Below are 24,855 nucleotides of genomic sequence, written 5' to 3' on the forward strand. Positions count from 1 at the left end.
GCAGCGAATGAAATAGAAAATACTCAATAATTTAAGACAAACTCATATATTTAACTTGACGTGTATTTTTAAAATACAAATTTGGTGACGATTCTTGAATCGCAGGATCAAGTAGTTGCTCGTAGGTCACTTTTTTACAGTAGCGAGTGAGAGACCGAACATTTATTCCAAAGTCTAACGCTGTTTTTAGAAAGATTCTCGCTCAATTTTTATTCTTTTAATCTAATTTTATTAGATATGTCTACCTTATCCGTCTTAAGAAAAGTCTTTCTTTTGTAGTTACGCACCATTATCTATTTATAAAAGAACAATTCGTTATATTGAAGTGTGGACACATTGCTCCATCAACAATAGGACAGATAGCCCCGACCACGTTTTTCAATCTTTAACATGTTGCCAATTTTAGATAATGCGGAATTAAGATTTGACGCTTCTCACACCTGATAACTATATATTAATTGATAATATTATGAATTGCTTACTTTAATTTGAGTTAAACTACTGTCGCACGGCAAATTTTTCGACCGTCAAAAAATGTGAATAATTGTTTTCGCTTTTCTTTTAACGTATATAGCGTCTGCGAGAGGCATCGCAAGAAAAGAAACATTTAAATATTTTACGTAGGGCATTTTTCAACTACTTGTTACAATGGTAGAGACATCTGTCTCTTAAAACTTGAGATAGCAGTACTGTGGACACAGCCCCCGTAGACAGATAGCTCCCCTATCTATATGTAATATATCCACAATTTTTCGGTCCAAGAATACAAAAAAGATAATAAAATGAAACAATCATTATTTAATGTAATCATCTTTTATCATTCTTTATCACACCTTATTTTAGTACATTTGTAAACAACTTTTCAAAATAAAAAAATACTTATTAAAGACTGTTGATAACTTATAAAGACATGATCTCCGTAGTGTTAAATCATTTTAAGTACAAAAATTTACAATATTTCTTTAGTGGCACAGAAAAATTAATTCATTGTTTTAAAAAATGTATTGAAATAATAAAAATGTTTGTTTCATCTTATCACCATTTTTTATAGCTTTGGACTGGAAACTTTTGGATCTTATATACAACGTGATATTCAACCACCATTCGTCGATCATCTTCTCGAGAACTACTGACAAATTGAAAATCTATCAAACAGCCTGTTATTAAAGGGAGAGATGAAAGCGGTATTTGAATACTAACGCGCTGCTGTCAGTACAGCGGAAAGCTGTTCTGAGGGATGGAAAGTTCAAGTACGGGTAGTATTCGCTATTTTCACTTTCAAACGAATGCAAAATTCCTCCGCGAATATAGACGAACACCTATACGACGGCTCAGACACACGCGACCTGCTATTTTTACTTTCCCCGACCACGATCGCGCTCGATTCGCAACGCTATCGCGAGGTAGGAAGCAGCTGGCTTTGATAAACGACGAGTTCAAGTGGCGCCACATGGACACCCCAATTCTTCATCGGTTAAGCCCATTTTTACAACACTTTACATCGAGTTTCAAGGACGGGATTGCAATATCCGGCCGGGATATATATACAGAGACACTACATAACATCGGACACTACATTATTCCACGTCGCCGGGAACACCAAACACGATTGGCTGGACCCCCGAGGAGCCGCAAATATCGTTGTTAAATGCATTGTTCGGAAACAATCTCTGTCGCGGCAGATTGCGAGTATTCTAAATACGTTTTAAACATAGTTGGCCAACAAGTGTTCGGGGTGTGCATTGGACTCAGATAAGGGAATAGTCCGAATGCACGAAGGCAAATTACGACTACATGAATATTCATCATACGACGAATTCAGTAAACTTTACCTTCCTGGAAGCGCTTCTCTAGGATAGAAATTCCTCCGAGTCTCGGTTCCGCCATCTAATTTCCATTATTATCAGCTAATTATCAACTAATTTCTGTATTCACTGAAAGAAAGTACGAAATATTCTCCTGCATCCTCCAGCCAAGAAAGGCGGTCGAAATCGTCAATTAAAGCATCATCTTTTCCTCGTCCATTTCCGGAAGCGGAGTGGTACGCAGAAAATTAACCAGCACGCAAATATATTTACACGCTTGCACGCGGCGGAATTGTATACCGCTGCCCTTCCGCCGTGCCGTGGCCGTCGCCGCGCGTGTAGCCGACGAAGCGTGTGCGGCGAAGAAGGGGGCGGAAGAAGTGCAGCGGGGTAACTTCGTCCTACTCGCGGTGTGGCGACCAAGCCGTAGGATCGAGAAAGGGGGACGCGCAAGGGTGGCTGCGCCGCGACTGGGGTGGGAAAGGGGCATAAATGGGGAGCGAGACGCAGTCCTGTCGGGAGCGTCGCAGCGGGCGGACGCTCACCACTGGCAGCTTCTCTCACTCGCCTCGCCTCGCGCGCTCTTTCTCTTTTTCTCTCTTTCTCTCCTCCTCTCTCTTTTTTTCTCTCTTTCTCTTTGTCTCTCTTCTCTCCCCACACGTCTCTCTCTCTCTCTCGCTCTCGCTCATTTTCTGGCCCTCCCCTCCCGCTCCTGTATCCACCACCCCCACCCCCAATAATCAGCATCCTTGGGGCCTAGTCCTGGTGGGTGTCTCTTTTGAATCCTCGGAGCGGGCGTCGCTCGCTCGCCTGTCACAGGCAGTGTCCATCCCTTTGCCTCCCCTTCCTCCTGCCCACCCCTTCCGCCGTCCTTCCCCCGCTCTCATCTCGACGATCTTCGACCCCCCTCCCTTTCATCCATGTATCCCTCCCGATGAGCGCGGCGCGCGACAACTTCCTCGCGAATCGCGAGATCCACTGTCGAAGCGGAGGCTGTGCGTTCAATCGATCTCTCTTCGAGACGACGACGACGACGACGCCGTCGACGACCACGACGACGACGACGATGACGGCGACGACGACGACCAGACGCCGTGATCGATGAGCGCCGTCGACGGCAGAGGCGAAGGGAAGAAGGCGGTTCCGTTGCCGTGGCGGACGGCGATTCCGCCGCGGAATTGACGCGAGTTCGCTTAAGATCGCCGCGCGCGGAGAGTGTCACCGGTCGCGCCCGAGAAAACGACGAAACGTTGACGTCGAAGACAACGACGACGACGGCGACGACAACGACGATGACGAGAGTACCGCCGCTGTCGCCGCCGGTCGTTCCTCGGTGCCGTTGCCCGGTTGTCCGGAAACACGAAGAAAACTGATTGTGCATCGCACGCGTGTACGTAGTATATTATACTGGGCGTTCGCAGTCCACGACGGCCGATCAAGATCGTCGATCACTGCCTTCGTGTGTGAGGTACCTGCCTGCCCGTAGATCCTTCGTTGAAAGATCAACGAGGCCAACGATCTCGGCGTCGGGGATCGCGCTTTTTCGCGATCCAAGTGCGAGACGATCGTTTTAATTCCGTGAATTGCGTGAAACATATAGTGACGAGGTCTATTTATTTTGAGAGAAGTCTATTGGGAGAAAAGAGAGATCGCCGCGTATAGGAAATACTTTTGAATTCGAAACCCGTGTTGTTTGAAAACTGTTGGAGATTGCGCTCCCGTTTTGCGCGATGAATTATTCCGCGCGTTGTCGGGGAAGCGGATATTGCATAGTGGATGATTATCACTACCGCGGGAAATGACGAGAAAAATAAATCGGTGTTTTGTCCTCCATCGAGCTCTCTTGGTTTGGTGCGTGTTTTAAACAAAGGGACTGGGATATGAAGCGGTGAAACGGAATATAACGGTACCTGAGGTGACAGAGCGCGAGTAATAAAATCAGGGATGAAAACGGCACAATTATAGTAGATAGGAATAAATAATAGGATTTTATTAAACGCATTAGAGAGTACAAACGGATTAAATATTTTTTAACCTAACAAATAGTGCGACTTGAATAAGTAATTTTCACTGATTTTTTACGAGCAAGGAATTTTCGAGTAAAACAAAAGTCTAGAACTTGAATAATAAATTAAATACTACAAAACAAGATGATTCTGTAATGAAATTATGAAAACTGTCGATTAGAAGCCTAGTACAATTTAATAGGGTCTTAGGTAACAAAATTGCAATGAAGGATAGCGGAGATTAATTAATAGGATTTGAACAATCTGACTAGGATAAAGAATAAGCGGATTAAATAATAACGTAACGGTAAATACGTCCGCACAACGAAAACCGATACAATATTAAATAACAGAATGTAATATTATTGACAATGATATACGTTCCTGCGTAACGCGATCAAGTAAGTTAAAAAATAAATAAAATAAGAAAAACTGAGAATAATTAATGAAACTAACGCGAAAATGTTACGAAACGATATAATAGAAGATAAATGACTGAGCGCAATACACTAACTTGATGCATAAATTCATTGTTCATGTATTATGTGTTAGAATTAATTCATATTTATAAACAGTGGAGAGAAATACGATAATACTATCTCGCAAGATAGATCGTCTACACAATTTCCTTTCTAAAAAGGAAGGCAAATAACCTATACTTATGGGAAATGTTGCTGTACGAGTATATAATATCCCTCCTCTTTCTCTCTTTCTCTCTTTTTTCTTACCTTGTAGAAGAGTAAATATTTGAGTAGAGGGACGTAATAAGAAAGCTATTAGTGCCGAGGAATAATGACGTTATAAATATTGATTATGAACCCAACGTTAATTTTCTCAAAAGTCGAAGTCGCCCTTCAAAATTATCCACGTTCAGGCGACGTTTTTCCCCTCCTCCTCGAAGTTGCGGTGAGAACCTTTTGATCGCCTCGTTAACCATAGGCTTCAAAAAGCAAATAGCTTTCAAAAGTGCGATAAGAAGGTTGACCGGCCAATATTGCTGCACAAGCACCGCCGGAATCGCCGTGGTTAGGCAAGAGCAAATGTCTTTTCGCTCGTTGCAAATTCGCTAAGTGAAAACGGTTCTTTTCTCTTTTTATTTATTTTTTTATTTTTTTTGTAGCACGAGGAATCTCCATTTACGTATACGTTTCAAAGCTTGAAATGACGAGCACTTACAAAGATCCTTTTGCATTCTTTGATCAATTGGAAGATTCAGAGATTCCTTGCTTTATTTCAAATTAGTGAGAGATTCTGCAAACGGAATCTGTAACATCCTAACACAATGGCATTTTTTTCGAAAGCCGTCGTTGCAGTGAGAGAAAAAGCCTTTATTACGCTCTGTGGCACTATTGAAAAGCAAATAAGGGGAAAAAATTGAAAAGAAATTCATTTGATTGTCAAAATAAAGCAGCGCATAATTACGTGAAAAAAAGGAAGGGTTAATCTAATGGAATAATTTCATTCGAATAACATCCAGATCTCGCTCCCGGATAATTTCTCTGTGCGTAAATTAATTTCGTGACAAAATGAAAGAGGGGAGAGAGAGGAAGAGAGAGAGAGAGAGACAATGCGGTCACTTGGTGAAGGTATTTGGTTAATTAAAAATTCACCAAGCGCGTATACAATTATTACATTGAAAACTGATTGTTTGCTCATTGCGATGAAATTCTTGAAGCAGTCCGCCGCGAAAAGGGATATAGAGACGCGAGCAGGTGTGCTGAAATTGCCTTCGTTTTAATGGACCTCCCCGTTTTTTGCGGAGAAAGCGCGGATTAAAAAGAAGCACGTATATTCCACATTTTTTTATCATATATCGAGTAATCGGGTATCCGTGAAATACGATAGAGATTTTTTTTTCGTTTAATCTGATATGGAGGATAAAATGCCGGTATTATTTCGCGTAAACGCTACCGCCGTGCAACGTGTACGCGAGATTATTGTTCGCGATACAAACCGGGGCCACATTTGCAAGTGCCATATTATATGTAGCAGTTTCCAATTACGTTAAACTGTTGCGAAGAGCTCGCGTATTTTTGTACTACGAATTTGAAATTTGGACGAACATGAAACTTTTTTCCAATCATTTTGACATCGAAAATTGCTCGACAATTGAGTTTTTTCTAAAAGTTTATAAAACTTCAGACCTCGAATCGTTTGAGGTAGTCTCGCGTTTCTCACATAAATCATGGAATTTTTACGCGTTAAATTCCAGTTTATTGACCTTCGAATTTTCTCGGTATTTAAAATTGAAAATTCCGCTTGAGTATTGAGATCGTCAATCCGAATGGAACCTCGATCGTCTCGAGCTGTAGTTCGAAATACTCGCGTGGCAGCTTAACATATCCATTAATCTTTTATCTCGCGGCAGAGCTTTTATCACGGTAAAAAATAATAACTTTCTTAGACCTACAACACTACCACATTGAACGGGGACAATGCTTTCCCGGTACGGATCCGATCGCGAGGTTTCCTTTCATGGAAAGAACCGGCCGTGTTAGCCGCCGCGCGCCGCCGTGATGGAGGAGGAAGAATGCGAGGATGGTAGCAATCGGCCGGCGAGCGGAAGGAAGCGCAGTCGCGAGAAGCCCTTAAGAGAATCGCTAAGGGGATGCACAATGTTGCTGCGATATCGCCGCGATGTTGCTGCGGCAAGGACGCCGAATCAATACGGTGCTATCGGTTGTCAAGTGTTCGCTTGCGTGGCGGCGACGTGCCACGCCGCGATTACAAACGATCCACGTCGCTAATTTGGGGAAACACGTCGACCAGAAAGCGCGCCCCAGAGGCGTTTATCCCGAGATTCGGACAAGTGAGGCGCACACGTATTTGCGTATGTGAAACGTGATAGATCTCTCCGCGTAATGGAGTGCGCGTCGAGAAGCGGGGAACTTGAATCCGTCGGCACGTATCTCGCACAATCGCTCGTATGATCGCGCTTTAAAACCAGAGCCGATTCGTTCGCTCGCACACGCGTACACTCCTGGTGCGAGGGAAGATCCTGAGAAACTCGAAATCGACATGAACGGCTCGACAACGGTGCCCGAGGAACGATCCCGCGCCGCGACGCGGCGGATCGAGTTCGACAAAGTGCTTCTATTCGGTGACGAACAATCGGAGTTACGCGACAGTGCCGGTGGCACCCCGGAAACGGCGGATCTCACTTGAGGAGGAGAACAATTTTACGTAAATGTCACTAAACAGGTTGGTAAAAGCAATTGGTGAAGGGTTACTTGGCAACTTCTGCAGTTACCTGAAATATTATTATTATTTATTTTTTAAGATAATTTGTAACTTTTCGCGCGCCATGTAACTTAATAAATGAGCTTTGGATAAAAATTATCCCGTCTGGAGTGAGCTGAAAGACATAATTTTGTTATCCGTTCAACTTCTTTAATGTTTGAAACGCCACGATCGTTCAGGACACTCTGTATACCGCGCTAATTGATTAAATTCGATTATAATGCCTAAATGGATTACAATTTGCGCGTGATGAATGCGATTGTCACGGTCCATTGAGTGGCTGAATATTAGGCGTTTCTGAAGATTATCAGATCGCAGTTATGCCGATACATTAGGTTCAATTGCCGAGGAATAATCTCCCCCCAATTCCCCGATCTCTCCCCGGTTCGAAGCTTTCGCGAAAATTGCGCTACATCTCTCGCTCACTTTCGTTCAATATTATCGCAATCGGGCGAACGTGTGTCGCTTAAAATCTTGTTCGCGCGCGCACATTCGTCTGTCAAGCGGAAGTCGCGGAACCGTATCGAGAGAACATGTGCGAAATGCCGGGCGAATAAAATCATGGCGAGCCCCGGGATGGCAGTCCGAACATTCGGAGGAGGCGACGACTCGCAAAAAAAGAAAAAAGAAAAACGCTGAAGAAAGAAACGGAAAGAGGGGACCTGTGAGCGCGTTCTGACGGTGAACGTCGGTTAATTCGCGTCGATCTAACCGAACAAGCGATGACTCGAATTTTCATCCCGAGCACGTTTGGTACTCCTCTCGTCACCGACGGTTGCCGGGGGGACGGAAAGGGTGCAGAGAGTAGGGGAGACCTCCATATACCGCGCGAATCAGACAATTGGGACACTTTATCACTTCGCTTCACCGGCTGCATCGTGGATGGATCGCGGCCGAGAGAGAGAAAGAGACGAGGGGGATGCAGAGGGCGAGGCGCGGAGGGTAGAGCGAACGGGGTCGAGGAAACAATATTACACTTATCGACGAAGGGGCCGCTCAAGCTAGACCGCGACAGCTGATGGGTGAAGTTTACCGGTAAAATTATCCTCGACGCTGTCCTTCCGCGAAGTTGCAAAAGGAACGGACATTTGCATCGCACTGGGACCTTCGGGGGGAATGTCGTCGAGAAATATCGCGCCCTTGAATAAATTTTCGTGCAAGCGATTTCCATATTTTACTTGTCATAAAGTGTAACATATTTACCTCGAATTACGCGCTTTAAGCATAAATCGTGCATTTTAAGTGTAAAGCATGAATATTTTTTTCGTCTCTTTGAAACTAACGAAAAATGTTATAGCTGCAAAGTTCGTTTTGTGATTTTCGTAATTGTTTTTCCCCGAATGTGAAGTTGTGAGAACTCAGAATTATGTTCAAATCAATAAAGTTAATTAAAAGCTCATGCAAAAGTTAATTTTTTTTAAATAATACCTTCTATATATTTCGAGTAGATAAAAAGACATGAAGTCTTGCAAAACTTGTCTAAAAAATACAATTATGACACTTTTCATTAATGTCGGAATATATCGTGAAAAAGATAAAAATGTAAAAAATTAATATATAAACAATTCCGGCTATAGTAATTATTTGGGTAAAAAGCCATTTTATTCCCGGCGTGACGTGACCATTAAGTCGAGCGAAAACAATTAATCGAGAGCGCGATGAGAGTTGGATTATGAAAACTATTTTGAAATTTTCCGGGATCACCGAGAGTTTCACTTCGCTGAAAATCCCGCGAAGTAATCTCGCGTCCGATACGTATATACGTATAGGAGACAGGCTTCCGGACTACTTATCGTTCGAAGTATATCGCATCATCGTTTCGTCGAGCACGGTCTTTCGATTATCAGAATCCCTCGCGAAAGTTTTTCCGCGTAATCGCGAGGTAATGGACACCACGGCCCAGTTTTATTATAGCGCGCTCGTTCACCGCTTTTTCGAGCTACCAGCAACGTCGGAATTTTCTCGTTTTCGTTGTATAAAGTGGAAGGAGATAAATAAATCGCCGTTGTTTTATTAAAGCTGAAGCAAGATTACGCGAGTGGATTTTATCAGAGTTATAAAACAAAAAAATCAGTAGTAATTAACTTCCAGAACTAAAACAAGGAAGAAACTGAGAAAAGGATTTGTTAAAACAGACGTAAGTAGAGTTATTATAGAAATTTTATTAGAGCAAATTACAATATTATTGTAACATAATCAATGATTATTTACGATAATGTGATTATTGACGGCAATTTACTTAAATTATCATTATTAATAATAATAAATAACGTTAAACTGTAACATTAAACCGCAAATACGTATGTTTGTGTGGCTGGTTTGCTGCAACTTTGTTTACATTCTGGCGAAACATTTTTATCTCGTGGTTTATTTACATTTAAAAACAATTTTATTTTTTTCGAACTTCAAAATTACATGCAAAAAATTGATATTTTCAATTTACATAGAAGTAATGTTAATTAAATTAAAGCTTTGCTTTCTCTCTTTTGCCACTCTTTTTTGCCTCTTTGATATTAAAATTAATAGCGAAACTGAAAATTGTGATATGAGATTAAGTCGATCGCAAGTAAATTCATTTTCTCTATTAATTTTTTCCGTTTGAATTTAATCATCTGGCTGAATCCAAGGTTCTAAAAATATGAGTACAAGAATTTCAAAAGCGAAAGATTTGAAAATACTCGAGAAGCCCCGAAGTATCCTAGAATTTATATTTCTTTCTCCGTGCGAACGCAAAGGATCGCATTCAACAGATTCCATCGAGAAGTCTCAGAGACCGGGCGTACTAACCGATCGTCCAAGTTCCCGCGTTTGCGCGCGTTATCCCGTGATCGTTGCGTTCCGCGTACACGCTAACGGTTTCCTACGCTTTGTACACCACGTTGACAAATACACTGTGTGAATAATAGTACTTTGTCGTTGGCGGTCAAAGCACCTGTTCCATTTCTTCTTTTCCTGTCCTCTTGCCTCCTGTCTCATATACGAGAGGTCTGCTCGTCAATACTCTCGCCCTCGCCGTTTCTATTACCGTGACTACGACCTTTCCGGTGCGATTCGCGGCTAATAAGTTATCCAACAAGTAGCTTACAATTAAATATAGCTATTGAAGGATAAAATTCTCTTTCAACATCTTTCTCAACGTGCAAACTACCTGAAGAAAAAAAGTTGAAAGAGCGATTTTCTTAATATTTAAAATATCGCACGTGTCGTACACATCATAATGTTTATTCACAAATATTGTTTAAAAAATCAAGAATTTTTTTTGGTTGCGTTAACATAGCCTGTGTCTTATTTTTCGATCTTGCAATTTAATTCGTTATATCGTATCAGACATTTACAGACGCCAGATTGTCAGACGCAGCTGGAAAATTACAATATTTAATATCTAGGCATTCTATCTAATCTATTCGATCTAAAAGTGATTTAAATAAACAGGCAATATCTAGACTTGATATTTTGACCTAAAAATATTTAATGAAGGCAGATCTAATGAATCATCGTGTCGTATATGACATTCGGCGTGCACACATATTATTTTTGTTGGAAACGTTATTTTCTCTCGCCGATGTAATTCGGGCGTGAGAACGTGTGTGTTCCCAGGAGCGAAATAATTTATGCAGACAGAGAGAATTACATATTCTCGACGCGATAGGACTTCGTCTATCGCGAGTTAATTGAATTCTTTCATCGTGGCGGCGCTCCAAAAAGTACGCCGGTGTTTTACGATTTCGCGAAAGTAAAGTTCCCGTTGACGGATGCGACTATCAGCGCCGAGTGAATTACCGCGAGTTCTCTATTAAAAGTGCTTACTCGCTTCCGCAGGCTGTCGGGCGAGCGTAATTAAGAGACTGTCCTGCCACTTTCTTATACATTACTCCATTCGAGATTTCATTTCTTCACAAGAAACTTTACGGTCGAGAAACTTTGCGCCGCGCGCTCCTTTTTCCGCTCTATCGCTCTATCGAGTTACCCTATATTAGCGAGTATCCCGGCGTGGCTCTCTTTATATCCTTAAACGATATTTGTCGCTCCATAATGTCACGTAGTTTTCGCATTTAGTTGTAATTCCTCGAAAGAGAAACGATTCTTCGACTTTGAATGCCTTCGCAACTTGAAAATCTGAAATTACGTTGGAAAAGGAAATAAATAAATAAAATAAAAGGCGCGGAAAATTCATGTGGGAAGAGATTAGTGCCCTTTAACGTTTTCAGCAACGATTCCTTTGTTTATTAAAGGGAAACTTCTCGTGCCTCATAGCTGTAGACGTTTGAGGGATCTCCGTCTCTTTGTCTTTCCGCCTTTCTAGCTCGCCGTCTCTTTCTCCCCTTCGGTCTACCCTTGACTCGGGATAAACGAGATTAAAAATTTAACAATGCGACGACCTACGGACGATTGATCGCCGGCATTACCTGCGCTCACAAACGGTCGACACAAACTCGCTTTCGTCGATGGCTCGATACCGGACAAAGTGACTATCTATCTATATTCTGTTGTCGATTTATTTTTTTATTCCGCTGCCACCCTTCAGCGAGCGCTTTAAAGCTTGATCGAAAGGTTCCGTACGAGACACGGACGGAAAACAAATTCGAGTACTCCGACAGGGATTTTAAGCGTAATGCCGTAGAAACTGTAGCTATCTAGTTAAGTGCAAAATAAATTATTTTTCTTACGTGATCGTGTGATAAATTTCAAGGTTTTGCCTTTTATTTTTTTGCGATACATTGAATTTTTGAAATTCAATCGTCGATGTAGAAACGAAGATACATGTCAATACGATGAGCTTTTACGACGCGATATAAAATATATAACTTTTAGTTTTTCTTTTGTTTTGGCGCTTAGCTATTGGAACTATTTCACTACCGGTTATCTATCTGCGAAATCGACGCAGAAACAAAAAAAGGGAAAGCAACAAAAGAGAATGTTTGTAACTGGAAAAGCAATAGCTGGCGGGGCTCGGCTGGAAATTGCCCTCGCTTTCCCTACTTTTCCCATTCGCGCGAATGCACGCCCCGAATATATTTTTCCTTTAATCCCCAAGTAGATTGGGGCCCCGCCCGGCGCTCGCGCGAGGTAATGGAAGTTGTATATAGTAATGTGGTTAGGAGACTTGAGCTTCTAAGGCTTACACAGGCGCTCCGGCTTCGTGAAAATTTAAACACCCGGGAATCCGACATTTGTAAAAAATGCAAGATTCACAGATTCGGAAATTGAAGGTCCGTAACATCTAAATTCTTAAAGATGCAAAAGGATGAAGCTTTACTGCTTCAATGATTTCGGGATGCCCCCGACGTTTAGGATTTTTTCTCTCAGAAGTAGACTCTCTAAGACTCCCCTGGTGACTTAGAAGATCCACGATGCTGTAATCTCTGAGCATCGTGATCTTCAGACCTCCCGTAGTCAACAGAGTCTAAATCCGCCGGGACGGGGGCGAGGACATAATAGTCCAAGGGACGGGCAATCCAATTCAAGACGGAGGTAGATCCACGAAACAAAAACAACGGAAGTGATATTGGTTGTACGCGAGTGGTACACAGCCTGAGCTTAGAAAATATTACCGAGAAATTGCAGGAGGCTGATTGGAAGTTATGGTCTCCGTCGGTCCTTGCATTTCACGAGCATTTCCCTCGGAATAATCCTTCAACGGCCACGCTCTGACCGGACAAACGACTGCCGCATGGGAAAAGGCTTGCAGGAAGCACGTATTTTATATCGCGGCATCGTCCCACGGTAATATCGGCCATTTCGTGGAAAGTACCGGCTTCTTGTAAACTTCATTAAATAACGCTCGGTGGATAGATTGTTCTCAGTTTCCGATCCTGTGTCTGTATCGCTACGTGACGGCGGAACTTTAAGAGACGTGAGTTTCTCTGCCTCGGACGATCCGTACGGAATTATTTATCTGCTAATCTCGCGGTTTTTTAATTTCGTTAATTTCTCACCCTATACCGTTGCATGCGCAAAAACTGAGAGAAACATTTATTTACGCCGACTTTTTACAAGTCATACTCTTGCTGTCTCCAAATGGACATATTTTTTTTAATGATGGAATCCATTTCGGTACAAAAACAGTGGCAAATTTATACAAATTCGCTGACATACTCATTTTTAAATTAAACATATATTTTTTTGAGAAATATATCAAAAAAATTCTTTCTCGTAATTCTTCCATTAACTCAAATATTAAAATGCGGAATAATGACAAATAAAATAAAAATAAATGAAAAAAAGAAAGATACGAATATGTAGTATAATTTTGTAGCTTTGTAACTCCCCGGTGAATAACAAGGTGTTTGCGATTAATATCTAACTCCGTTATTAATTTCATGAAGTGATTTGTGTAACTTTGAAATCGCCACTTTGAAAGTTACTGCCGGCGAAATTTCCGAACATTTCCGCGGCACACGGCGAAATTAATAAGCGCACCTCTTTATCATATTATATCTTTGTTAAATTCCACGTTTGGGCAAATCTCCCCGACTATTTCCCTATTTCTGAAACGCGAAGCGCATGATAATTTCTGCACAATAATTTTCGACGCACGTTCGCGTTCGGTTAACAAGGTTGCGACGCGTCGTGAAATTTCTCGCCGAGAGCATAGATTAATTCTGACTATTCGAACTGGATGATCGTTTAAGGGAGACTCCATTGACATCGCGTGTTTCATGTCATGTCCTACATATATACACGATTGACTCACATCGAGTATGCTATGAGAAAAGCATAACTTTGATTTGATAGTAAACATGCGGGATAAAATCGACGTTTTATCTTGCAAAGTTCTACATTATCCTAGATTTGTTTTACAATTGAATAAGGTATCGAATTGCGGAATTTACCTTGACATTGCCGTGATCTTATATGTCTAATAACAATTTTTATGCTGGTGTGCTGTTTTTCGCAATAAATTCTTTGCAGATTTATAAGACGCTTATTAAATAATATTAAATGCAATTTAATATTAAATTGATATTAATAAGAGTCTTATAAATCTATAAAGAATTTATTGTGAAAAAAATAGCGCTCCAGCATAAAAATTGTTATTAAGCATAATTTAATGTTTAGCTTTGGCATAATATATCGAGACCGAATAACAATCCGCGCGTTTAAAAACAAAGGCAAAATGTATAAAACGTATCAAAATTATTATCATGAGCACGAGATTCTATCCGATGATCAAAAACGTTTTATCGAACATTTATTTATTCTGTATTAGCTTAACCTTTTTCGGTCACACTTCCCGAGAATCCCGTACCGGTCACACTGGGTGAAATACACCCCCAGCGTGTTTGCACGTGTATAAAAAATTGTAGGTGACCTTAAAAAAATATATATACTGTTGTAGTTTAAGTCTTCCTTAAAAAGACTGTATAGGTTTAATTTGCAAAAAATTAATTTAACATGTGTAAAAAAATTGTTGAAAAAAAGTCGGAAAAGTGACTTTTTCACAAAAACTCTAATGTAATTTTTTCAATTTTTAAGATATTTTAATTTTTTAAACGGTTTTTTCATCCTCAGATGATGCACTTTTCACTGATTATTGCAGTTTATGCGGCCGTTCCAAAAAGTTTTTTTTATTTTGAGATATGAAGGTGCATTTTTTGCGGAAAAAAAATGCCAAGAGAGAACTAACGGGCCAAAAATACCCACCGACGGGGATCGATACTTGAAGGTCCCAACTACCTGTAGATGGTGGCACAAGGCCCATTTCCATTGGTTTACTGGGTCGTTTTCGAAGTCAAAAAAACGCTGGGGTATTTTACCCAGTGTGACCGAAAAGGGTTAAGCTACCCGGCATTGCCCGGGATTATCACAAAGTGTCAAGAGGATGATATCATAGTGGGGTGTTCAGGTTTTATGATAGTTTATATTTTCCGCAGGGGTCTAGAGAGTAACTATGCAAAATTTGGCTTAGGAGTTAATAGAGAACCTTATACAGATTCTAGTTTATATACATATACAGATTTTACACTTAGGTTGTTATTTATTTATTATTTGTTACTTATTTATTAAAAGGAGTTAGTCCTTGTAATCCTCAAATACATGAATTTTTACGTTACAAAGAATTAAAATTGTACGATAACAAGCGATAAGGATTCTAAAAAAAAAGAAAAGAAAGCTGCGCAGAGACAATCCCATTTTATTAAAATGGATAGCACTATGGAGTTAGAATACACATTAACGTTGCACACATTTAACAACGTTCCCGAATGTTTGCCGGTAATAGCACGACAATTTTTCGCGAGATATCAAAAGCAGGAACACGGCGAGTTTGATTTTGTCAATATTGATGCAAAACGGCAACAAGAAATTAAACGAAGTACGGTTATTTTGTGAGAAAACAAGCAGCGCGTTTCGGTCAACGCGATAGCTCGAAATGAACGAAAAAAAGCCCAGACCAAAACGAGGTTTTCGGAAGTATATCGTTGACGATTCGATTTTATCGATTTAACGTCACGCAAAACTTATCCGTCGAGTGCGGATACAACATTCTATACATTATATATACATATACTCTTGATATCTGTTGAATTATTGGTCACCCGTTATACACGGGGACTCCCCGCGAAGCACTAATCTCCCCCCGGAGCATTATCTCGCGGTTCCATTAGAGAGATTATGTTCGCGGGTGCGCGTAGTGGGGGCGGATAGAGGGAAAAGGAGGAGGCGTGCGTTTGTGTGTGCCAGTGTGCCACAATTGCCGAAAACTAGAACGAGAGGCGGGAATCGCGCGATCGGAAACAGCGGAAAGCTGCCTCGCGATTATTGTTACTCATCTCACAATGGGCTTCGACGCGACGTTCTCGCCGAAACTACCGCTATACAACCCCGTCAATGCACGAGCAAAAGTAACGGGTTAATAACGACCGTTTATCGCCGCGGATTATTGCCAGTACTCGCGGTCGCCGAAATTAAACGTACTGGCGATTATATTGACCCACATTAACAGGTCCATTCAGAAATCCAACGAACTTTATTGATCCCCACTCGGTATCGGATTTTTATTTATTAGAGAAAGAATTTCTGCTAGCGACGGCAAATATCATCTGAAGTTTTCGGGAATTTTTTTAAATAAATTAACAGTCTTTAGTTAATTTGTATTTAGCTTTTGCTTTTATATAAAACGACTCAAGAGGATTGAATATATTCTCCACTAAGGGAAAATCAATCTTTAATTCATCAAAGAATCTAACGTCGAGACATCGGAGCTTTTTGTGACACGTTGTGTATAGGGATGTATAAAGAAATTCCAGATGTTTATACGGTATACGGCTTGGGACTTTAGGAATACTTGAAATCGGAGAACGTTAGATTTAGTACCAGTATATAACAACTGAACCGCAAATACTAGTACCCTACGTAGTCGACCAATCTCTCTCACGGGTTTTGTGCAACTTGCGCTGCTTTCTTGCCCGAGCCTGAGACCATAATATCAGCGACAACGCACCGAGTCAAGTGTGAAACCCGAGTGCGAGTATCGAATACTCTCGACAAATATGCGACGCGAAGATCATATTCCACCCTATCTCCATCTTCCTTCTCTTTCTCTTTCCTACTCTCTCTCTCTCTCTCTTTCTTCCATTTCCTTCTTCCCCGTCTCCATTTCTCCGTGGTGGCCGACAGTTTTATCGCATTTCTCGTGCGAAAGGAAGCTGCAAGTCGCCAGAAAAGATTGCGGCTTCGCGGGAGGAAAGTTGACTTTATTAGACGTCGACGGGCGGAAGGGGCGAAGGAGAGTGGATAGATGGAGGGTTCAGAGAGGAAATTAATTCAATTCAGTAAGAAGGAACCGAGTCGCGAGGATACAGTCCCTTTCAGAACGATGATAAAGTAACGCCGTACATAAAAAAAATATATAATAAGCTAATAAGAGAATGTAGGCAAAGATAAGGGAAATATGGATGAAGTAAAAAGGAAAATTGGGTTGGGACAAACCAAGAGTGTGACAAACAATGAAAATTACATATAGTAAATTACAATGTGATTAGGGTAACTGATGGGGGGAATATGCCAGTGTGGGTGTTATGCCACTCGTTATGTTTAACAAAGCTACGGCTAGGAGCGTTGTTGTAAATACTGTGAAATTGTTAAAAATATTATATCTGACGTATTGCCCAAGTTTTACTTACTTCCTGTCAGTATTATAGTTTTTATGGGGTAAGTACAGTATGACAAGTATGACAACGTGCTTTTTAGAATTTTCTTAGTGTTTTATTGAAATTGTAATAAAAATATTCTTTTACATGTTTTTAGACAAGAATGCCCTTCTAAAGTTGAATTACTATACATGTTTGTATATGTGGCATATTACCCCCACATGGAGGTAATATTTGCCACTTTTGCAACACTTTTGTATTTCTTTCTTTTTAATAGTAAAGAATCAAAATATTTCATTAAAACCATATATAAATAACAGATAAAAGAAAAAAAAAGAAGACCAGTATGCAAAGATACCTCAAAAAGAAAGAGAAATAGGAAAAAAAATCATATTTTTCTTAAGTGTGGCATATTCCCCCGAATTACCCTATCATAATTAGACTATTAAATGCACATCGTTGGTCTATATCAATAATTTTTAATTGATCTAGTACCTCATCTACTTCCACTTAAATTATCTGAGATTAAGATTTGAACTTAAGAGCAATATATCGATTTAATTGGATTATTACGGCACTCTACGTGGAGAGTTTGTAACAAAAGCATTTTCCGGTTTTAACATTTCAACTTCAAAGATCGATCTGAGAGAGTTGAAACGGCTTGGAAATACCGAATGGTGCTCTCTCTCTCTCTTTCTCTCTCTTTCTCTCTCTCTCTCTCTCTCTCTCTCTCTCTCTCTCTCTCTCGCGCGCCGTTGTTCCGCGGAGAGCGAGATGGTGCGGAAGCGCTGGTAGTCTGTACTGCGCCTCTTTATCGCGGTCGTGAGCAATCGCGAAAGTGAGGGCGAGAAAGAGAGAACTTTATCGGGCATATACAAGTTTAAGATTGCCTGAGCCAATCAAGCTTTGAATTAAGGAAGCCTCTCGGGATGGTCTCCATGGCTACCACCCCGTCTCTGCATCTCCCTTTCCGTTCTCCCCCCCCAATAACACAGTCTTCTACCCTTATCCTCCTCCCTCTCATCCCCCCGTCACGGCCGGTTGAGAAAGGTCACGGGGTCATGCTGCGCGAAATTTCCCTGCCGGTGCGTTCCAGCAACTATCATTCGCCACCCTACGTTGATTGTTCACCGAATTGACCGATGTCGTCGGGGCGCAGCGAAATGTGCGAACGCGAAGAATGCGCGCGCTCTCAGAAACTCACGAGCTTACAGCGACCGCAATTTAATCGAATGCGCGAGATTTCTCCGTGTTGTTATTATTGTCAGAATTAGCCGTGCCGGGGAATTCTGACGATCGTAATTAAAGCGCTTTCGAATTACACCCATTTGTCCATTCCCACGGGAGAGATAAAAACAAAAATACCTCACACCTTACGTATGTAAATTGAACGTAAATAGACGGCATAACAGGGTCGTTGGACGCGGAGCTCACGCACATTACCGTGTCTCTAACCCGCTGGCGAAAACACGCGTTTCTCATAGAAGACACGGCACACGCGGAAAATATAGCGGAGGATCGATAGGTCGCGCGCATAGAGTCCCGTGTACGTGCGACCCCCATACACTGGCAGATCAGGTGCATGCGCCTCGTGCGACCGTAAGCGCAGTCCCGGTGCACCCGATATAGGTACGCGGGATTGGAATCAGATCGTGCATACGAGACAGACGTTGACGGCGAGTTCACGTGCGCGCTCAGATTTCCTTGATCCTCGATAGAACGGAAGTGATCTAGCGGTAGATCGAACGAGACATCGTATAGCGGGCAAGACAGTGTAATATTTTCCAATGGTGTGTTTGCCATCACTCGTTCTCTTTAATAATCTCGCGATACCTGTTACAGAGATTAATTAATCGTTGAGGCGTATTTTGACATATAGGGTAACAATCGGAAAATTGCTGAAATTTAATAGCTGTTATTTTATAATAAAAAAATGAAATAAAATAAATTGAACATTAAATAAATTTAAAGTAGAAATCTATCTTTTTTTAGCATATAGTGCAAAAAATATATTTATAAAAATAAACGTTACAAGAAAGCCGATGATTCGGCTGGTTGCGTGGTTTAGTGATATTTAGCCTAACAAGGAAACTTCGCGAACTCGAAAATGCTGATTTTAATGAAACTTCCCACATATGTAGGAGGGGTAAAAAAATGAATTTAGAAATTTTTTGTTGCTACCCAAAAAACGGTTCTAAAGGGTGGAACCACCCCTCAAGGTAGAGCGGCTTTTTGCTTTTCGCGATATATTTCGAAAAGTATTCGAAATATCAAAAAATGTTTCAAATAAAAGTTTTATGGTAAAAACATCTCTATTTAACCACATTAATAAAATTTTGGAAAGAAATTTTTCTTCTAATTTTTAATTAAAATTTTGTTTAAAAATTATTTTTAAAAAATATTATTAATGTTGTCGAATAGAGGAGATTTTATTATAAAACTTTTATCAAAAACATTTTTTGATATCTTAAATATTTTTTGAGATATATCGAGAAAAGTAAAAGGCGCTCTACATATGAGTGGTGGTTTCACCGCTTAAAACCGTTTTTGGGCAGCAACAAAAATTTTCTAAATTCATTCTTTTACCCCTTTTACATGGGGAGTTTCATAAAAATCAGCATTTTCGAGTTTGCGAGGTTTCCTTGTTAGGCTAATTAAATAAAGACAGGATATTATTTTTATTTTTTTTCTACAGTAGCTGTTTTGTAAAAAGTCAGTGACGAGGTTTAGGTAATACATTACTGTTCCGAACTTGTATGTCGATGTGTGGAAAAAATTTTTTGCAGATTTCTTATTACTTCATTACAATACTCTAGCTAAAAATTAATTAAAAAAATTTTTTTTGTTAAGAAAAAATGATAATTTTATAGAATTTTTCACGTTTTGAATTTTTAAAACAAGGCTTTTGAGATTATATGTTTATATAAACTTTTCTTTATAAAATGATTTTAAAAAATAAACTCTTAAAACATTGATATGTCAGAGACCGGCTATCTGTCTACGGAGGCTGTGTCCACAGTACTGCTATCTCAAGTTTTAAGAGACATATGTCTCTACCATTGTAACAAGTAGTTGAAAAATGCGCTACATAAGATATTTAAATGTTGTTTGTTTTCTTGCAATGCCTCTCGCAGACGCTATATACGTTAAAAGAAAAGCGAAAACAATTATTCACATTTTTCGACGGTCGAAAAATTTGCTGTGCGACAGTCGTTTAACTCAAATTAAAGTAAGCAATTTATAATATTATCAATTAATATATAGTTATCACGTGTGAGAAGTGTCAAATCTTAATTCCGCATTATCTAAAATTGGCAACACGTTAAAGACTGAAAAACGTGGTCGGGGTTATCTGTTCCATTTTTGATGGGGCAATGTGTCCACACTTCAATGACAAATTGTTCTTTTATAAATTACAAAAGAAAGACTTTCCTTAAGACGGATAAGGTAGACATATCTAATAAAATTAGATTAAAAGAATAAAAATTGAGCGAGAATCTTTCTAAAAACAGCGTTAGACTTTGGAATAAATGTTCGGTCTCCACTCACTCGCTACTGTAAAAAAGTGACCTACGAGCAACTACTTGATCCTGCGATTCAAGAATCGTCACCAAATTTTTATTTTAAAAATATACGTCAAGTTAAATATATGAGTCTGTCTTAAATTATTGAGTATTTTCTATTTCATTCGCTGCCGAAGATAAAGTAAAGGCCCCAAATAAAAAAAAAAGATTAAAGAATCGAGAGGACAAAAGAAACTGATCACATTGATTTTGCAACGGACTCAAAATCAGTTTGATGCCACCGTATATAAAGAAAAGTCAGGTCTACGCAGGAAACTTGTTTTTTATAATATTATTGTTATAAATTTACATATGTATCTACATACTTTCTATATACGTGTTGATAAATAACGGTTTTTTTTACATTATAATGTTTAGTTTATTTTCTTCTTTTCACTTTTATTATAAAATATATAAAATAAAGTGACGATAATATTATAAAATAATTTAATTTTAGGAACTTTGTAATTGTCATTCTGTACTTTATTGAACGCATAATTATCCTGCTTGACTCGTGCATTTTACGACATTGCGTAGCTCAATTTTATTGTTGAAAACTTGCAAACCTTTTTTTCTTTGTCTTTTCTCGTCATGTTAAAGTTCAATCTATTAATAAGATTAATTTATAAAGATGTAAATCTCCTTTTATCATTTACTTGGTATTAGTAGCCTTACGTATGAATTTAATTTTACGTTTAATTTACCAGATATAAAGATAGGTCAAACTACTGTCGTGGTTTAAAGAGCATCTCTGAACCTAGGACTGAGAATAGAACAGAAAATGCATGTGTAGTCATTTTTATTAGAACGCATTTATTTCGAGGTAATTAATCAATTTGTGGTAGCACGGAGTTGAAAAAAGGCGGAGTGAACTTTTTCCGCTTTTAAGTGGAAAGAAAGGTAATTTTGGCTTTTTCTTTATGCCGAACACTGTAATCTTTGCAGCTTCGTATTTATACCGTCCAAAATCCTGCCCGAAACGTAAAACTCGCAAAAACAACCGTTCCGACCCTCAGTCCTCGGGCTCCCGATGTAGCTGAAAAAGTTAACGCGATTAAGAGCGCGCTTTATTACACAGGAATTCCAAGCTCTCTCCGGCGAGACGATAAATTTTTTAATGAATACCGTACCTCGGATTCGCACGCGAAAAATCAGCTTTCCACCGTATGTGGAACTCTGCATGCCGTGGCACTCGTTAACTTCGTATCGTCGTTGGGTGGCGAGATAGAATAATTCCCATCGATCGGAAGCCGTCACGAGCCTCTCGAGAACCTCGGCTCGGGAAGATTTCGTGCTGCCGCCCACGCGCTCGCGCCACGTTTTGTCCGATAAATCAGAATTGCATATCTAATTGCTAAAGATAAATCGAGACTGAGTTTTTGCGACGGTCATTTATTTCGACCCGTTGAGTCGATCCGTTCGCGAAGGAAAGGGGATCTATACCTGTAAAGAAAATCGAAACCTATTCTCGCCACTTTCGGAATTTTTCTCCTACGGCGATAAACCTTTCAACTTCCGAACGTTGAGAGCGCGACTCGGCATAACTCTCAAGCAAGAGAAAAGAAACTCAGAGAAAGGATATTTGGAGGAAAGAGAAACTTTTGCGGCTTAAAAGAATTTCGTCGCGGTCACCTTTCTGCATAATCCCTTTGACTTCAATACACTCGGCACATCGCTTTGATTCACTTACACAATGCATATAACTCGCGCGTTCTGTCTGCACTTTCAAACGCGAGCTATGCCATTTATTCTCTCTCGATGAGGGCAAATTGAATAAATTTATAAAACGAATTGGAACCCGAGGTGGCAAAGAACGACCACGCGGCGTAAAAAACGACGTTATTTTCGCGGTCGCTGCTTTTGCACGCTTTTTCCACGCATCACCAGCGATGCACGACCATCGAGCACGCGCTCGTATAGATATTCTCATTCTAATCGTGCTCCTGCTCGCCGCTGTTCCAGCTGCGGAAGCCAGTGTCGACTCTCTCGATCCCGGGGGCGATGAAGAACAGCGGCGGGGTAGCCGGCGGGGGCAACGCGGGGGCGGCCGGGGCGGCTGCCGGCAGCGCTGTTAGCGCCGGTGCCGGCGAGGACGCCGGCATCGCCCTCGTGGGTGTCCACACCGAGTATCCCCGTTTCGTGGACGATCGCATGCTGGGCGGCGGCGGATCCCTGAAGGCCTGCAGCGGCAGCATCGGGCCCGGGTCCAAGCACAAGCCGAACGTCGGCTACCGGCTGGGCAGGCGGAAGGCCCTCTTCGAGAAGCGCAAGCGCATCAGCGACTACGCCCTCGTGATGGGCATGTTCGGCATCATCATGATGGTCATCGAAAACGAACTGTCCAGCGCCGGCGTTTACACCAAGGTAAGCCGTCACTCGTTGCCCATTGCGACACAATTGCTCGGATGAAGCTATAATATATTTTCCGCGACGCGACGGTTAGTCGCGGTTTCAAAGACATACTTCGCTCGATCGAGGCAGGTATTACGCGCGAGAGGAGCAAAGAAACCGCATGGCTCAAAGTTAAACTCCTGGGACGACTGTTGATCCCGCATCCGCATAAGTACGATTTTCCTTCTCTCAAGTCTTCTTAGCTCTCCGACATCGTCGTTGATCCAATTTTCTAACTTACATAATACGGGCGCAATTACAAGACTGAGGATAAACCTCTTATCTCCCGTTCCGAGTCTCGGAGCCAAGTTTCTCTAAACTTAGGACGCGCGATTGAAGTTTTGGGAGATGGCGAAGCCGTGGGGTAAAGGCGAGGGACTATTAGTGTTGGCATGACATTATTTTCCGATGGAAGAATATTAGCGATCAATTTTATCTTCTTCCTACTGTATATAGGCGTGAACCTTCGGTTATAATTAACGCAAGGTTTACCAGGCGACATCAGCGCGTTTGCGATATCTCGTACTTCATACATCGGGCGTCCAATTAACTCGCACTTGATTCGCTAATAGACTAGTCACACTTTCCCCGGGAGATTCTCGTAAATTCGCTTTGGCTGAATCGTTCACGTGCGGGAAGTAAACTCGTCGGCGATTCAAAAGTTAAACACCCAGGAGCGCTTGTCACGATCTTGGCCAACTTCCCTGGTTTCTGTTTACAAAACGCTGCAAACATGACCGTTCATTGAGGAATTTTGTAATAAAATTAACGCCGGGAGAGAGAAATAGAAGAGGCAGCGCCGCGGTTGCATTCAATAATCCGATTGAAGCTGTCTTCGAAGTTTACGTGTCGAACTCTCGACAATTCTGCCAGTTTACATTTTATTTACATAAAGTTTTTATCATTTAGGAAGATCCAAGTATTCGTTGAATGATAACTTGAAATAAATTGCCGTGTTAAATTAATAGTTTGTCAAGTAAATATTTTTATTGTAAAGAATAACTATTCTTATTAAATTCAGAGACCAAAAGTCTTAAATTCTCTGGAACTACAAATTGCAAAACACAAAACTTCGTGGAAATGTCAAATTAATGAAATTCTCTGTTACTACAAATTGCAGAACACGACACTTCGTGGAACCTAAAATTGAATAACGATTCGTTGAAATAATTTATTGTATTACTCGTAAAGTTAATATTTCAACGAATTGAATAATATATTTTCTTTTTACTAAATTAAAAAACTGATATTCTCAGTGAGCTACAAATTGCAGAACATAACATTTCGTGGAACTTAAAATTAGTGAATATGGCAAAGTAATAATATATGTATGGCGGTAAAATAAAGATCACAATCGCAATTTGCATACTGCAATTCACATACAGCATATTTCACTTCACCGTTGAATAATTAGTCGACATTCGCGCAACGATTGCGTCATTATAGCCCGATGATGATAAACCGGTGGACGAGAAGGATGATGATTCTTGCACGGCACCGTGTATACACGGCCAGTAACATTTTACATTTTGCTCGGCATTGAGATATACCTATAAATATAAATACCGCTCGGAGGTTGGCGCATTCTGCTTATCATAGTCTATCTCCGCGGGATTCTCTGAATAAATAACTAGTGACTGGTAAATGATAAAGGTGCACAATCACGAAGAGCAAGAAAAGACTGAGAGACAGTTCGCTGAATATTTATCGCCGGTCAGGATGCTCCGTAGCGCGAAACGTTAATTCATTCGCCATCGAT

General features: G+C 40.7%; 1 protein-coding gene across 4 annotated transcripts in view; it reads left to right on the plus strand.

The window, feature by feature from the left end:
- The window catches only part of Sk (small conductance calcium-activated potassium channel), a 172,544-nt gene that overhangs the window by 98,124 nt on the left and 49,565 nt on the right, over window positions 1-24,855 (plus strand). For 3 of the 4 annotated variants that reach the window (XM_071792920.1, XM_071792919.1, XM_071792921.1), the window contains one exon: window positions 22,668-23,069. In XM_071792920.1, coding sequence (XP_071649021.1) covers window positions 22,668-23,069 — 402 coding nt within the window. Of the gene's footprint in view, window positions 1-2,306; window positions 3,274-6,215; window positions 7,013-22,667; window positions 23,070-24,855 lie in introns of those variants that run through there. The other variant, XM_071792922.1, reaches the window with a different exon arrangement.

Source organism: Temnothorax longispinosus, chromosome 11 (genome assembly GCF_030848805.1).
Source record: "Temnothorax longispinosus isolate EJ_2023e chromosome 11, Tlon_JGU_v1, whole genome shotgun sequence".
NCBI classification, from domain to species: domain Eukaryota; kingdom Metazoa; phylum Arthropoda; class Insecta; order Hymenoptera; family Formicidae; genus Temnothorax; species Temnothorax longispinosus.